Source organism: Zootoca vivipara, chromosome Z1 (genome assembly GCF_965207765.1).
Source record: "Zootoca vivipara chromosome Z1, rZooViv2.hap1.1, whole genome shotgun sequence".
Classification (NCBI taxonomy): Eukaryota; Metazoa; Chordata; class Lepidosauria; order Squamata; family Lacertidae; genus Zootoca; species Zootoca vivipara.
Window position 1 is genome coordinate 28,612,856 of NC_142583.1, and position 16,403 is coordinate 28,629,258.

The 16,403-nt window shown below is 38.4% G+C and overlaps 1 protein-coding gene across 3 annotated transcripts; it reads right to left on the minus strand.

Annotated features, from left to right (window-relative positions):
* Nucleotides 1-4,997: 4,997 nt before the first annotated feature.
* On the minus strand, nt 4,998-16,345 carry CEP44 (centrosomal protein 44). 3 transcript variants are annotated; one of them, XM_035114069.3, is made up of 11 exons: nt 16,226-16,345; nt 15,299-15,442; nt 14,412-14,559; nt 12,857-13,003; nt 11,694-11,846; nt 10,021-10,170; nt 9,071-9,283; nt 8,003-8,078; nt 6,312-6,436; nt 6,057-6,094; nt 4,998-5,209 (listed from the first exon to the last, which is right to left on the minus strand). In XM_035114069.3, exons 2-11 carry the CDS (start codon nt 15,385-15,387, stop codon nt 5,161-5,163), a joined length of 1,188 nt encoding a protein of 395 aa, XP_034969960.3. In that variant the 5' UTR covers nt 15,388-15,442; nt 16,226-16,345; the 3' UTR covers nt 4,998-5,160. The 3 variants fall into 3 exon arrangements, with proteins under 3 accessions (XP_034969960.3, XP_088515876.1, XP_034969959.3); XM_088659750.1 differs by having other exon boundaries at nt 16,240-16,332; XM_035114068.3 differs by having other exon boundaries at nt 15,979-16,270.
* Between the last annotated feature and the right edge of the window lie 58 nt (nt 16,346-16,403).

A 16,403-nucleotide genomic window follows, 5' to 3' on the forward strand; every position in this document is an offset into this window, starting at 1 on the left:
GCAAATGCTGCAACACAATCCTACTGCATTCCTGGGAGCTCCGCTTCACAAGAGCCTTCCTACCCTGTTCAATGCACAAAGACAGCTGTTTGCATATACTGTAGTGTTGTCACACCCTCCCAGGTTTGACCAATGATGAAGGGAAAGCCTTGCTAACACAGCCTTGCTTTATGTGGTTTGTAGTGCTTCAGAATCTGGTTAGAGCATAGATTCATGTGGCCATGCATTTTCATTAGGAACAGCTAACTTTTTATAAAGAAAAAGAAAAATGCCACGTTTTCCCTTTGATAAATTACTTAAATCAACTAACTGCACTGACTAATTTATTAATGCTTTCAGACTCACCACAAGTATATAAAGACACATTTAAAAACCGACTGACATGAATATACTTATTGTGTAAAGCTACATTATTTTCAAGGCACGAGCACTTCACCGCAAGAGTATTTATTCCTTGGCACTTCCTCTCCCTCTCTCCAGCCTGATTTATAAGGTCCTGTAGTTAATTTGATGTTAACATACTGCCTTACAGCTATGCTGGTATTCTTCTTCAGGAAAACATTTTCCAGATTGTCACTTTAGTCATAAAGTACGATCAGAATATTTCAACTCCAAGTGCTGAAAGTCTAAAGGGAAACTTTTGGTGCCTCCATGTTTATTGAGAAAATTCTCTCACTGGTCTTGTATTTTCTGGTTTAAACCCAGAACTGTATTTCAGTAGACTCACTTAAGTGATACCAGTTACTTGACATTTATTCCCACCCCACTGTGAGTGCTATAAAATGATCACTAGAGTGTCGACATTCTTTCCAATATTTTAGACCATAGCTATGCAAGGTACTAAAATAATGGTGAATGAATTCAAATTTTATTTAATGGTTGAAATTTCAGGAGTTGGGATGATTTGAATTCAAACTCACTCAAGGACGTTAGGTACACTTTGAAACAGCAGCCAATGCCGTTGTGTGGGAGATCAATACAGATCAAAATGAGATCAATACAGATGAAACTAGACTGATGAGAGAACTTTTTCATTGTGTCCTTATTGAATTCACATCATTCCCTTCAGTTGTTTACTCTAAGCGTGGCAAGACAGAACAGGTAGAGTTCTGTATGCAGCTGCCTCATTGATTACTATTATTTATTGATATACCAATGAAGGTCAAAATAGGCTTCGAATACTCAAACTACTGCCATGAAAAATCAGAAAAAGAGATATGACCCATTGATTTCCTCATATGCAGTTCATTCTTACGCACTGTGCTACATCAGCTCATTGACAGTACACCCTCCAATGTGGTTTATCAAGAATCTATTTTTCTCAGTCAAATACTAGAATTTCCTGAGTTACTTTTTCCCTTAGGAATTCCTTAGATCAGGGAAGCTTTTAATTTGTTGGAAGCCACCCAGAGTGGCTGGGATAACCCGGTCAGATCGGGGGCATATTTATATTATTTATATTTATTATTTTTATTCCCAACTATAGGCCATGATGGCTGAGGCTGTTGGGAGTCCAACAACTTCCAAAGGGCCACAAGTTCCCCATCTCTACCCTAGAGCCTAAGAACACTTTTGCTTAGAAAGTTTAAATGCAATACAATCCTATGCATGTCAGTTCAGAGCTGAAGAGGTCAAAGGGCTGTGCCGGTGCCAGACATAGGCAAACTCAGCCCTCCAGATGTTTTGGGACTACAACTCCCATTATCCCTAGCTAACAGGACCAGTGGTCAGGGATGATGGGAATTGTAGTCTCAAAACATCTGGAGGGCCGAGTTTGCCTATGCCTATTGCCTATGTGAGACAGGCAAGTTATGAGAATGAACTGAAAGAGTTGCTGGCAGATTACTTTGGTGACCCAACATTACTTATGTTGCATGTGGATGAGAGACAAAAAAATTTTTCAGACACCACATTTAAAAGATTTGGGAACTACTGCTATTCCACAACAAAAATGATAGGAACTTTCCTTGTACCACAAGGTGGTGCCAAAATCTACTATATCTCACAGGTTTTCAATAAGATGCTCTTTTCCAGAAGAAATTAGTTATAGCTAAAATCAAAAGATCATTTACTTTTCAAGAACCCCCCTCCCCTTTCATTGCAGCCCATCACATTCCCTCAAGATACCTGAAAGATATGAGACTCTCCAGAGTGAGATTTAACCTGTTATTGAGACGATGCAGCTGACAGTAGAAATAAATAACTATATTCCTTAAGTCCCACCCTGCATCCTGAGCAGTCCAGAAGCACTTTCTGCTTGCACACAATTCATTTTTAAAAAAGAGAGTAGCCCACGGGTTCATACAAATAACAAACAGCAAAGCACCACCAGTTTAAAACCAGTTCAATGGCATGCTGATATGAAAAGGTCTTTACTTTGAGTACATGGCATAAGATACTTATCAGCAGGCATGCCATAGGGGTACTCCAGGTACTCTGCCTAACCTCAACAGGGGGACACATTGGGGGTCTCCAAATAAATCTATTAGGTAGGCTTGTGTGGGTAGCGATTATCTGTCAGATACCTATGCACGAATTTTGCTTAGGGTTCTTTGTATCCAAAGCCATACAGCAGCTGTTGCAAAAAGGGTATTCTATACAAACATGTACAATTCTAGGAATTATTTACATGCATAAATTTGTTTTTCTTTTTTTTTCTTTTAACTTGTTTTTAACGTTTGAAGTTGTTATTGTTTGGCTTTATGTTTTCATATGGTTGAAATGTAACTGTGATATATTTCCATGATACAGGGGCACAGAAATATTTGAAAGAAAGCAAGAAAGTTCTACTTTAAATAAGCACAACATCAAAATGACAATGTTTACTCATAGGATTCCTATTAGTGAAAATGCTGTTGGGGGGGGGAGAAGAGTAAGTGTCCTTAATGCAACAAGTTTCCAAACATGTTTTTAGAGGCAAAAGGACTCAGAACTGAAGAATACTATTTTAATATATTAATCATCACTTTTTAAATATTAATAACAATATTAATGGGTGGTTTTTACTGTCAATCACTTGAGTGGATGTCAACTCAGGTCATGACAACTGTTTATATAAAGTGCATGGTTGTCCCATATAGCACAATGAGAACTATACTAGAGACTTTTTAAAATGAAAATTCCCCAGGATTCAGTTTCCTTGAGCACTGGGAAGCCTATTTAAAAATGAGAAGAGAAGCTAACCATATTGCTTATGCAAATGAACATAAAATAGCCTCAAGGCCTAAGCTTCTTGCAGAGTTTCCCTGCCTGCAACCTTTCTGCTTCGGATTACCCACAAATGGCTGCCCTTCAAAACACATTTTGAACTGCGTAGAAGTATGTGGATGTAAGACAGAAATCCAGAGCAAATACATCTTTGGGCAGATAAAGTGTTAAGCGATCTCTCTTCCCTAATGGTAGGATGAAAGCCCACTTAGCTACTTTTTATTTTTTTGAAGGCTACAGGGAAAATGATTTAGCTAAAATTGGATACCTGGCTAGTTAATTTCCAGTAAACATCCCCTACCTTTTTCTCCTCCAAGCAATGCTCCACTCTTTCTCCAGTCCAAATTCCTAGTACCCAAAGCAGCTTCCCATTAACTAAAAAAAAGAGGATAATTTGGGCTTATGCTTATCGTAGATAGTTCATCCCAAACTCACATTCCATGAAATATAGGTCCAGGCGAACAAAGTATTCATTTTTATAAAGGGGTGAAATATTAAAAGAGGCAGCTGTCTTCATGCCACTTCATGTTGTGCAGTTCTAATCCCACACAACAGGCAAAGGTAGCAAATGGTAAAGGTGTGTAGTACAGATAGAAAAGGTGTTGACGAAAATCCAACTTTAGTTATTGACAAATATATATTCACATCTTCCTCATGAAAAACACTGAAACATCTAAAACCTTAGAAATGCAAAGTGCTGGGGCAATATTGACCTAAAAGAGAGTGAATAACTGGAGGTAGAAAGATTAACTCCCTAGCATAGTTTAGGAATTTTTATATTAAGATTTTTTTAAAGTTTATGGAATGGAAATCTGCTACACCAGTTGAGACATTTTCATTTAAATTTAACTTAAATCTGCTTTTTGAATTCCTACCCCAGCTCATTTCGTGGAGCTCACATATGCTTTGGAAAAAGACAAGAAAGCTTAAGAAATTAGCCATGTTTTACAACAAAAAGAGAAAAACTGATTTCTCATCATCCGCTAGCCACTCCATAACAAACCTGTGATGTCGAATGCTAATGCGATTTCACTGCGAGATCTTATCATAGGAAGTGGTGGAATTAAGGCTAATACTTTCTGATTAAATAGGTCCCTGTGCAGGACAGATAAGTATGTGGCAATTCTGAGATCCAAATATCTCAAGTTCCTTCCTGTCCCCCACCATCTACTTTTCACCCAAGTACATCATATTTATGTCTGCTTTACATGAACTTTCCTCTTCAAAGAGACATTTTATATGGCTTCAAAATCATAAAACTGTTGTGTATCTCTGTATACTGACTGGATGGCCTCCAGCTGTGCCAAGTCTTAAAATGTGTCAGGTAATACAGCACTAAAACGCTCAACACATTTCCCAGTCCAAGCCTGTAGACCTACTTACCGTACATATTTTAGTGTTTCAGACCAAAATGGCCTTCACTTTGTTAGTCTTAATGGGTGCTACAACGTGTTGGTGTTTTCTGACCAAGCATGAAAATGTATATTTTTCAAAAAGGCTTTAGAAAGTACACATTTACAATATGGTGTACTTGGAGTTTTCGTTAAGGCTTCTACAGCTTTACAGATGGAAGGCATGCAATTCTCTTGGGTGCAATATGAAAGCCCCAGCTGGAGCATTTCCAACAGGATGTAAACCATGGTCCTTTAGCTGCCCTTTCAAAAACATATTACTTAGGCCAGTGCTAGCAAATGTCAATACGAAAACAGAGTGCAAGTACTGGAACAACTCTGCCACGTGCACAGAGGGGGGGGTTGTGCAGAAAGTAATTAAGCACAGTTAGGTGAAAATTGCATCAATGACAAAGATATTACAAAATATTTATTTTCATAAAAATAAATAGCTTTAAATAATTTGAGTTACAAAATATCACAAAGAGATTCAGATAGCTCTAAAAATTTAAAGGCATACATAATTGCTTGCAGATATCTGCCTGTGTAGGACAGAACGTTCTCAAGAGGTGTTTCTTGAGGTCTTCAACAACTCTGAAGTTTCTTCAATTCTGAAAATATTATCCAAAGAGGTTAGATATGCCAAACAAAATAGTCTACTTGCAGAATGGTGACAGTGAATAAGCACCAATTGCATTTTCACAACTATATTGAAGGGGGGGAGGAGGGAATCAGACTAAAAGACAATATGGAAATATGGATTATAGAAAACACACATTCCAAAATATCAAGCACATATTCTTAATTTTCCAAATTAACTCAAAATATATTGAAAGGGGGGGAGGGAATCAGACTAAAAGACAATATGGATTATAGAAAACACACATTCCAAAATATCAAACACATATTCTTAATTTTCCTAATTAACTCAAAATTTTGCACATGTTATTTCTCAGTAGGAAATTATTTTAGAACAATACAAGTAGGGGTGGGTGTTAAAAAGGAAACCTGTTGAAATAGAATTATACTGAAGGAAAAAACAAACAAACAATGATAATGTAAAGTTTCACAATCAAGCATTACTACATCAAAGTACAATGCTCTTGGGTGTGAAAATGATCATGGTTTTCGTTTTGTTTTTTAAAAAGAGAAACTCCTTCAGCAAAACATTACCAAAAAAAATCTAATCACTAATAAACATATTTAGCACTCTAATCTCTAGCAGCCACCAGTAAATTCACTTAATGTTGTATTTCGGAAACAAAAATAGTGACTCATCCCACAAACATGGAACTGTAGCTCGATTTATTATCCAGTGCAGCCTTAAGGAAATGCCACACCTGATGCAAAGGCCTTTGAGGTTTGCAAAACACATGTACTTTCTAGATATGTTTTAAGCCAAAGCAATTCCCTGCAGAGAAATAAATTTGTCTCTCCCCCCCCCACCCCATTACTTACATTTTGCTTATTCTCTCCATTCTTTGTACTGTTGTCTCCTGCAATTTCAAAACAGGCTAAATTAATTCTTTGAAGTCCGCATTTTTCTAAGTTTAAAGGCATGAAGAGAGTAACTTTATACAAGCACTTAATTTTTATCAAAAGTGCTTTGAAAAAGTTTGCTGTTACCCACCCCCCAAATAATAATAAAAATCAACCAACATCTACAAGCTCTTCCAAAGCAAATCAGCTAGCATTTGCTGGTTTTTAAAGTACCTTTGAAACCTCTGACAGACCGTGGTTATTAACGGCCGTGGCTTTGGGAGATGGGTCTGCAGATAACTGTGAACTGTATCCAGACGACTGATGAAGAGTCTCTGGCAGCTCCGCCTTCTCCCTATCTGCAAAGAAATATTCATTTTAAACATCACCTTTGCCTTTTTGCTCTCTCATATCAGGTCAGCCATCACACAGTTTGATTTACAGAATATATTGACAAAGGAAACTGAGGGAGATGAATTTGCAAAGCTCCGAGATCTTACTCTCACGTTATTTCACAACCATATATTGCAATTATAACATAGACACTACCTGCTACGATTAACCAGGTATGCCATGATTCCTAGCAATGTAAGCTGTTGCAGATGCCATTACTCAAAAAGGTCATTACTTGAGAATAAACTCTTTCCTGAGAGCTAATGCTTATCCAGGGGGAAAAACCCCCAAAGTTTAACAACAACTTTACAGGCAACACAAATGGCATCAGGGTTCTTCCAAGCCCTTCTTAAATGCCACGCTGTTCGTGTCATTAGGATCTTGGCATTACCCTAGAGAGTTTTTATAGGCCAACAAAAAAAACTCTTTGCAGTGAGAAAACATCACATTGTATAAAATATCCTGTTGGTAGATCTCAGAGCCAACAGAGAGAGCAGCTGTACTTTATCATACAATTAATCAGTTCCAACTTACAGGGACTACAATGAGTTGATTGACAAGTATTCATACAGCAAACCAACCATATACCGGTAGTTAATATACATTTTAGATAAAATGAGAATGGGTGTGGAAAATTTCCTGTCTGTTCTGCAGTTCTAAGGCATGGTGAAGTTTTAAATGTGTCTCTTGCAATCATGGTCTATAATTTTTCAAAACAAGATGTTTTCCAAAACACTTTACACAAACATAAACATACAAATAAACTATATTACAATTTTAAGACAAGTCTAAAAATGTACATTTCAAAACACTACAAAATATTATTAAAACTAGCATGAACATGACCATAAAAAACAAAACATAAAACAATCATGACCCAAAACCAGTCATTTAAAAGGATCAGTAAAAAGATAGGCCTTGAAGGCTCATTTAAAGGTCCTGAGGGATGGAGCCTGCCTAACTTCAAGCAGAATTTAGTTTCTCAGTTGGGGGGCCAATGCTGTAAATGTACAAAGAGAGGACAAGGCAACACTCCCAAAAGTGACTATCCACTTTTGGTCTGGATCCCAAACTGGGCATCTCTCTGAGGGCTACCGTACTTTTGACAGGTGGGAAGATCTGCCTACCTGTCAATCACCTGATATCATAGGACATCAGGTGGCTCTATGTCCACCAAAACGCACCAAAACGCATTTGGTGTTATTTAAATTTGGTGCAGAATATAAGCCCCAAAGCCCCAATTGGAATCTTCCAGTTGGGTTAGGTTTTGGAATTGGGCCCAAATTTAAATAGCGTAGAATGCAAGCCCTGCTGCAATGGAACAATCAGGATTTCTTCCAGACAGCAGGTGACATTTGAGTGTGGTTGGCCAAAAAATGGCTGCATGGGCCAAACTGGTGGCCTTAATTTGACTCGCAGGCCAGAGGTTTCCAACCTCAACAGAAAATGAAATTTAAATAGACTGCATTTCAGTTTGCAACAACACATTTAAACTGACAGCATCACTGGAGAAAGCTACATCAAATACTCACCAGAAGAAACTGGAGTCATATTTCTGCTAGAGGTATTTTCTTCACTCACGTTATTAAAATCTGCAGATAAATCAGCCTGAAATTATAAGACATTTCCCCCCCTTTATAACGGTGCTCTTCAGCAAAATAGCTAGCATTTCCTACATCTGGTTAATGATCTCCTTCAGTACGTTTCAGTGAATAGGTTATAATACACTCCCTAAAACAACAGTATCAGCAGCATATAGACAACATCTCTTTTCAAGACACTACCTTTTAATTAGGAAGATACCATGGGTTCATGTATGCCAGTTCTATCCCTCGTTTCCTCCCATCACAATCATCCGAATTTGGCAAACAATGGTCTAAATTAAGCCACCAATGTTTCTTGCACATCACATTGGGCTGAATCCATTGCTGAAATTCTGATGATGCAACGGCCTTTCATGTGTACCAACAGAGCTCCCTCTCCCTCTCCTGTCCCTTCTAGCACTCCCTCGCAGCTTCAAAATTAGCTCTAAAGGACTGGGGACCATTCAGGAGGGAGATGAGAGAGGAAACAGAAGTCCCATTGCGCCAGTGGAACTAGCTCAATTGGTAGAGCATGAGACTCTTCATCTAAGCATCATGGGTTCAAGCCCCATATTAGGCAAAATATCCCTGCATTGCAGGGGATTGGACTCGATGATCCATGTGCTGCCTTTCCGCTCTACAATTCTATGACTCTATGATTCTATACACATGGTGTACATTGAATGAAGCGCAGTTTATTTCTTGCTAAAGTAATCAAGAGTTAATCTTTAGTTATATCTCACAATTGGAAATTTATGCCCTATACAATTGACATACAACAGAATAAAATTCAAGGTGCTGGAGGTAAGAATAAATAAAAAATAAATACAGTAAAATAAGTTAAGTTGGCTCATAAGAAGAAAGGCCACAGTTGAGCAACAGCTTTACTAGAAACAATCCAAAGGATACCCAGCTGGTAAGCTAAAACAAAACATTATTATTATTATTATTATTATTATTATTATTAAGCTCAAAGTGGCAAATACATCAACATAGCTGTAGGTGGTAAAAGCATACCTTTTTGGACTGCAGTAACAGTTGTGTTTCAAGTAGTAACACCCGGCTCAGTAAATTATTCCACTCCTTTTCATCTATAATAACCTTTCCCTGTAGTTTATCTTCTAACGCCTGTAACTTTTCTTCTACCCAGTCCAGTTTATTAAGCTTCTCCTGCAGTTCATCAAGTTGGCTCTTTAATTCTTGCATTTCATTGCTATTTTCCTCCAAGACCTGTAAATAATATTTCATTCATCCAAAGTTTTAGATAATCTTTTAGCCCCCTTTATGCCTTAATTCTCTCCGACAAGAGGCAGTGATGGCCACCAACCTGAAGTGCTTTAAAGAGGATTGAGGGTTAAAGAAATGAATGGAAGATAGCCATCATGGCTAGTGGCCATGGATAGTCTTGTGTTCCACCTCCACTTTATGCCTTTGATACCACTTGACGGGAATCACAGGTGACGGGAGTGCTATTGCTCCCAGGTTGTGCTTGAAAGCTTACCACAGGTATCTTTCTGGGCACTGTCAGACTGGAGTGCTAGACTATAGACTAGACAGGCGTTTGGCCTTATTCACAGGCTCTTATGTTCTTAAAGGATGGGTGCAGCCACACTTTGGGCCCTGCTGTTATGATGAATGGCTCAAGGGGGCTGCTGGCAGCATTATGTAGATTGTATTCCCACTAGCTGCTTTTGCTATTTAATCATGTGTCAAATTTATTACTATTTCCTGTACCATTGGAACCATCTTTCCTCTCCCTCCCCCACTGTTCTAGTGGTTCTTTCAACACCCCACCAGAGAAGATTTGGGGGTGCACAGGGGAAGAAAAGCCCTGATGTGCTAGCGGGACTCTTGCTGGCTCCCACTAGCACACCTCTTTAGCTGAATCCAGCCCATAATGATGCACAAGATGTATTAGCTGATTATTTCAACAGGCAGGTGAGTAAAGAAAATTTAAATGGTCCTACCCGTTCATATACACTGTCCGGACCATCAGCAATACAGACAATTTCATCCTGCTCCTCCTGCTCCTCCTCTTCTTCCTCCAGTGCTTCATTGATTATGTCTTGAGGGAGTCTTGCGCTTAACATACTTTTATGATGTTCTATTGGATGATTCTTTGCCATGTAAAAGACCCCACAAACAAAGTGATGCAGAGAATATTAATAAAGACCTTATAAGTAACAGCAGAGCACCTTTTAATTGAACCTGGCTATGTGCATGTATGTGCAGCATAAAATACTTGAGGCATAAAATACAAAAACTTAGAAGTGATTTTGAAAAGATGAAAACAAAACAAAAAACCACTCCCAGACAAGAAATCTCAAGTCTAAAGGCCCCACCCTCCTATTGGTTCAGCATTAGCCCCATTTTTAATAAGTTGTGAGAACCAGAAATTGAGTTTCTAATACAACTTCTGCAAACTGTTTTAAAGGACTGTTTTAAAGAGGACTGTTTTAGAAACCCTCTATCAATGGTATTTGATGCCTTATTAATACACAAATAGGGTCTGATAAATGTCGTAACTGTGGATTAAACAAAACAGATCACATACACATTTTCTGGAATTGTTCTCAAACAAAAATATTCTGGAAATTCATTCAGACTAGTATCTCTGATATGTTAATATACCCTTGGAACCTAAAGTATTTCGGCTTGGTTATCAAAAAGGTTTTGTTCTGTAAAATGATATAATGAAATAATGTTCAACTTTATTACTGTTGCTAAGATTATAAAAGCTAAAATTATCTGAATGGATTGAAAAACTTTGGTCCATAGTAGCTATGAGTAAGCTAATTTATTATAAAAGACTACATATAAACCAGCCTAACAGATTTATGGAAAAACTGGGGTTTCGTAATGTTTTTCGTAATGCTTTGGAACAAGTTCAATAATAATATCCAAGTTTATGCTGCTTTCAACCTGCTGTAATGATATTTCTTTATGTTATTTGAATTTTGTTTATTTTGTTTCATAAATTTCTTTTTAAAAAATATATTCCTACAGACACACCAAATTACTGAGAAATCCTCCCCAGTCATACTGATTCATGGAGATGGGATCCGTCAAGATTGCATACACTAGATCAGGCATCCCCAAACTTCAGCCCTCCAGATGTTTTGGACTACAATTCCCATCATCCCTGACCACTGGTCCTGTTAGCTAGGGATCATGGGAATTGTAGGCCAAAACATCTGGAGGGCCACGGTTTGGGGATGTCTGCACTAGATGAGGCCAGGAAACTTCTGTATTCAGTGGTTGAGAGCATGAGCACAAGCAAAGCAGGAGTTCACTGTAGGCAACTCCTTTACCCTGTCTACCAATCATGAGTTTGGCAGGATAAAGGCTCTTTAATGAGACCTCTGTTTCAAGTTACAATGCTGTAGAGGTTTGCTTTGACTAAGTACTAAACTATAAAGGGCGATTCTGAAAGGTAATCTTACAGTGCCAGGTTGACAAGCCTAGAAGGCAGTGGCACAAAGAATCAAAGAGCTATCTGAACCCAGTTTCTGGTGAGCATTTTCCAGACAACTTGTTCAGTAAAAAAGATATTGCTGCTGGAAACAGTTATCTACAGTTTTTTGTCTAAAATAATTGTGAATTTTAATTCTTCTTCTAAAATAATGTTGAGTGCTCTTGCCTGCTGAAAATCCATAGTAGAGATTGTTGCAGAATCCGAAAGAGTGGGGAAAGGATTTGTAGCACAGAACATTGTAGAATCAGGAACACTGGGACTGTTTGCTTGTAGCTGAGGTTTAACTGGATGGGTTCTTTTTCTTGTTTGGGATTTGACCTATAAAGCACACAGAAATCCCGCCCAAATAATTAGTGTTTTCCTGTTTTTAAAATATGAAGTATATTCTAACAACATTTTGTTGATGTAATAATGCGAGTACAGTGGTACCTCGGTTTATGAACACAATTGGTTCCGGAAGTCTGTTCATAAACTGAAGCGTTCATAAACTGAAGCGAACTTTTCCATTGAAAGTAATGGAAAGTGGATTAATCCGTTCCAGACGGTCCGCGGAGTAACCGTTCATAAACTGAAGCGAACTTTTCCATTGAAAGTAATGGAAAGTGGATTAATCCGTTCCAGACGGGTCCGCGAAGTACTTAAACTGAAGCGTTCATAAACTGAAACATGGGTGTAATTGGTTCTGGAAGTCTGTTCATAAACTGAAGCGTTCATAAACTGAAGCGAACTTTCCCATTAAAAGTAATGGAAAGTGAATTAATCTGTTCCAGATGGGTCCGCGGCGTTCATAAACCGAAAATTCATAAACCGAGGTGTTCATAAACCGAGGTTCCACTGTATATGAGCTCTAATGGAAAGATAAACACATACAGTACACTGTATCCTCTCAAGAGTGATTTTGAAGAGCAAATTGTAGCAATCCAATCAAATCCAAACATAGTATTACACAACTTTGCAAAAAGTTGTAACTGAAATTAAGTCAAAGTATAGCACTATGTCATTTTAACTGCCTATAAACTGATGTGCAGGAAGAAGAAAACTATTGGGGGAAAATGAGAATTATCTGATCTCCCCATTACCCATAGACAACAGAAATGGGGAGTGGGGTCCACACCCAAACCAGAGCCAGTTCAGTAAGACACCCTGAGAGTCATTCATAAATTTTGTTAATTAAAATAATAAACTGATAAATGGAGCAAACACAAAGTTTTCACACATCCAAGAAACTGTAATAACAAAAATGTGCTGGTTATTTTACTTAGACCTTAAAAGATATTGACATTTTTATTTCTCAGAAGTATGAACTAAATTAATAACTTTATCAATACCTTATTCATATTACTTAATTCTTTATGCCTTTTATAGACTGAATTAATAATGTCACAAACAATCTGTATTTTTCTCTCTGCAAAGCCATATTGGAGGAACTGCTGTTTTGATAAGACTGGCTTATACTGAAATTGATCTCGGAGAACCTGCAAGGAACAGAGAAAAAATTAATTGCTTTCATAGTCACTATAACTGTGGGTTACAACTAGTGCATGAACACCCAGGAAGTGCTTTTTGCATTCCTGTAATTTCTAGGCCTGTCCAGCAGTTGAAACCATATCAAAAAAGAGAGACCACTGTGCTGCTTTTTTGTTAACTTCTGTTCATTAGGATTCCTATTAGATACCTAAATGTACAAAAAGTCTATACTTTTTATTTGAACAAGAGTTTAGAGATGTAATTTATCCCAATTTCCCTATGCCAGTTTGGCTTGTAATACACAGGTCTGTGGATAGCTTTTACTGTTGATATATTGCATTTAATGGTAATGAGACACCTAGTAAGTAATTTTAAAAATACAGTGGGTCATGTTCTATTATGCATCAGCTTACATACAGATCTCATGCCAACCTAGCAGTTCGAAAGCATGCAGTGCAAGTAGATAAATAGTTCCGCTCTGGCGGGAAGCTAAACGGTGTTTCCATGTGCTGCTCTGGTTTGCCAGAAGCGGCTTAGTCATGCTGGCCACATGATCCAGAAGCTGTATTCTGGCTCCCTCAGCCAGTAAAGCGAGATGAGCACTGCAACCCCAGAATCGTCCACGACTGGACCTAACAGTCAGGGGTCCCTTTACCTTTATATACAGATTACTTGTTACCTTATCTGGCAAGTGTAATGAGCACCAGCCTTCCTTCACCTCTTGGACATGGTGAGAAGGGCAGATTCCTGCCTGCTCCCCAGCTCAAAGGCTGAGAGTAAGGCCAAGAAGTCATTGTTAAGTGTGTGCTGCAGCACTTCCACCAAACTCTCAACGTCTGACACTAGAGGAAGCTTCTTTGGTACAGCTAAGCTGGGGTTGGGGGGATTTTTCCTTCATAGTGTGAGATCAGTGAAAACAGTAGTGACAAGGACCTGGTAACAGGTTTTAGCTTAACTAGTAAGTTCAGCACTAAAACCATAGATCCTTTAACTCACATGTGAACAAACCCCATCTTATCTCTCACTTAATATATCATACAAGTTAGAACACTGCCTATAAAACATCACAACATAATACATGCTGAGCTCATACAATCATGTGAATGCTATAACAATTTATGTTTGTAACCTCCATAATGCCACACAACTTTTTCAGAAGACCTTTACACCATGAATGTTGCTTTAATATTCTACTTTTGGACGTTCTAACTTACGTTTTAAAGTAGATTTTCCTTTTTTAATTTTGTAAGGGGCTTTGAGACATGTGGTGAAAGTAAAGTTTATCTGAAGAAGTGTGCATGCACACGAAAGCTCATACCTATGACAAACTTAGTTGGTCTCTATTTATTTATTTTACTTTTCCATTATTCTCAACAAGTGGTGGTGTCACAAAGGACACTTGAACTATATAAATACCTTATAAACAGCATCAACAAAACGCAAGTCATTCTTTGCCATGAGTTTCACATCCGATTCTACTAGAAGTTCTGCAATGTACGTTGAGAAGGATGTGAAGCAATAGCTGATAATGGGCAAAAATGCAGATGGATCCCCCTTTGCCAACCTGTAATAGAGAGAAAAGCTAGACAGTAAGAGAATATTGTATTCCACTGCACCAGCTGTTCTATTTCTGTTCCTCTAGAAACACTATATTAAAATCAGAGTTGTAACTATTTTACAGTGTACTCACATTTTGGGTGCTTTCAAATTTCCAAGCATATCTCAGTCCTTTTTCTTGTTAACTGCAACCAACATTTTGTAAGAAAGTTTCTACTTGATAAGCATCTTTGCTTTCCATTTAAAGACACAGGAAGGGGAGGCAGGGTAACATATAAAAAAGGGTCCCTTCAGACCACTGTTTTCTGCATGTCTATTCTGCATTTGTAGTGAATTTAAACTGCAGCATCTACACATCATTCAGCTTTATTAGACGTTCTGCAGTGATGATACAATACCCTGATACAATTATGAGCCCAAGGCATCATGATTGCACATTTAAATAATGCCCGGAAAGACCCTTCCCCATCCAACGTCAGACTATATGGATTAATATGCTGCAGATAGTTGGTTTTAGCTGCCTACCCGTGTTCTTCTATTATTCAAACAGGAATACAAGCAAAATTCTTGCCTATTCTTTAACAAGTCAGTTTACCATACTGTATAGTTTTTTTAACTGGTCCACAGTCAACACAGAAGCAACATTAAAATAACATGATTCTGATATGAGAACTGTAGATACCTTTCCAGAAAATCATGTTCTATAGAAACAATGAATATTATAAAAAATATATACCTGCACTTACCCAGCATAATTGACATCTCTGGGATAATTTAAAAGTCGAAGTCCTTGCTCTATTTTACGCAAGTTTCCTTTTAAATCTCCTGTAGCCATGCTATCACATTACAATTCCTTTTTCATTCAGATCATAAGAAGTGCTCAGTACAGACTAGAACACAGAACAGTTGCATTTTAGAATTCAAATGTATTGGTTAGTCATATTATATGCTCACATTATAGAACTAGCTCAAAGCAAAAATAGTCTCAAGCTTCATTGTATGAAAAAAACTACGGTATCCACTTTCAACCTTGCACATGGGAAGGACACATTTCATCTTAAGTGGCATTTTTAGGGTCATGAAAACAAAACAAAGAATTGTTTTGCAAATACCACACTTTCACTCTGGAAACCCAGGCTACAACTGTACGCCCATTAAACCCAGTAGGACTAGCTTCTGGAGCATGAAATAGGATTGCACTGGGAAGGTTACAGCCCTGTGCACACTTATTCTGCTTGCAATCCAAACCCACTTACCTGGAAGAAAGCCTCATTGAATTCTATAGGACTACTTCCGAGCTGACAGTTAGGATTCTGCTTCCCATTGAGCTCATTTCCACGAAAATCAGGTGTAGGATCAGACTGCAATTCCCCCCCCCTTTTTTTTTTTCTTACACAGACTGCAATCCTACACACAATTAATTTACCTGCTGTTTAGCAAGCACCTACTGAACTCGGCGAGGCTTATTTCTGCAGCTGACACATCGCTATTGCTATTAATCAACAGCAACGTCAACGGCGCCTTATAACCAACAGGTACGATAGGCTCCTCATAGTCAAAAACAGACTCGGGACAACAAGAAAAAGGAAGGGGGAAAGAGAAGCACAGGTATAGGGGAGAAGTATAGGCGGTTATTTCGGTTACACGTGCATAAGGTTGCAGAGTCAGCTTACCGGCACCGACCCACCTTTGGCCTGACGGAGGTCGGAGCCCCGCCCACTTCCTCGCGCCGCCCCCGCCCTTTTTTCTTTCCTTCCTTCTCTCTGTTGGCGGCAGTTTGAGCGCTCCCGCGGGAACTCGAGGCAGCCTTTCGCTCCGCTCCGGCAGATTTCTCACATATCCCCCCCACCC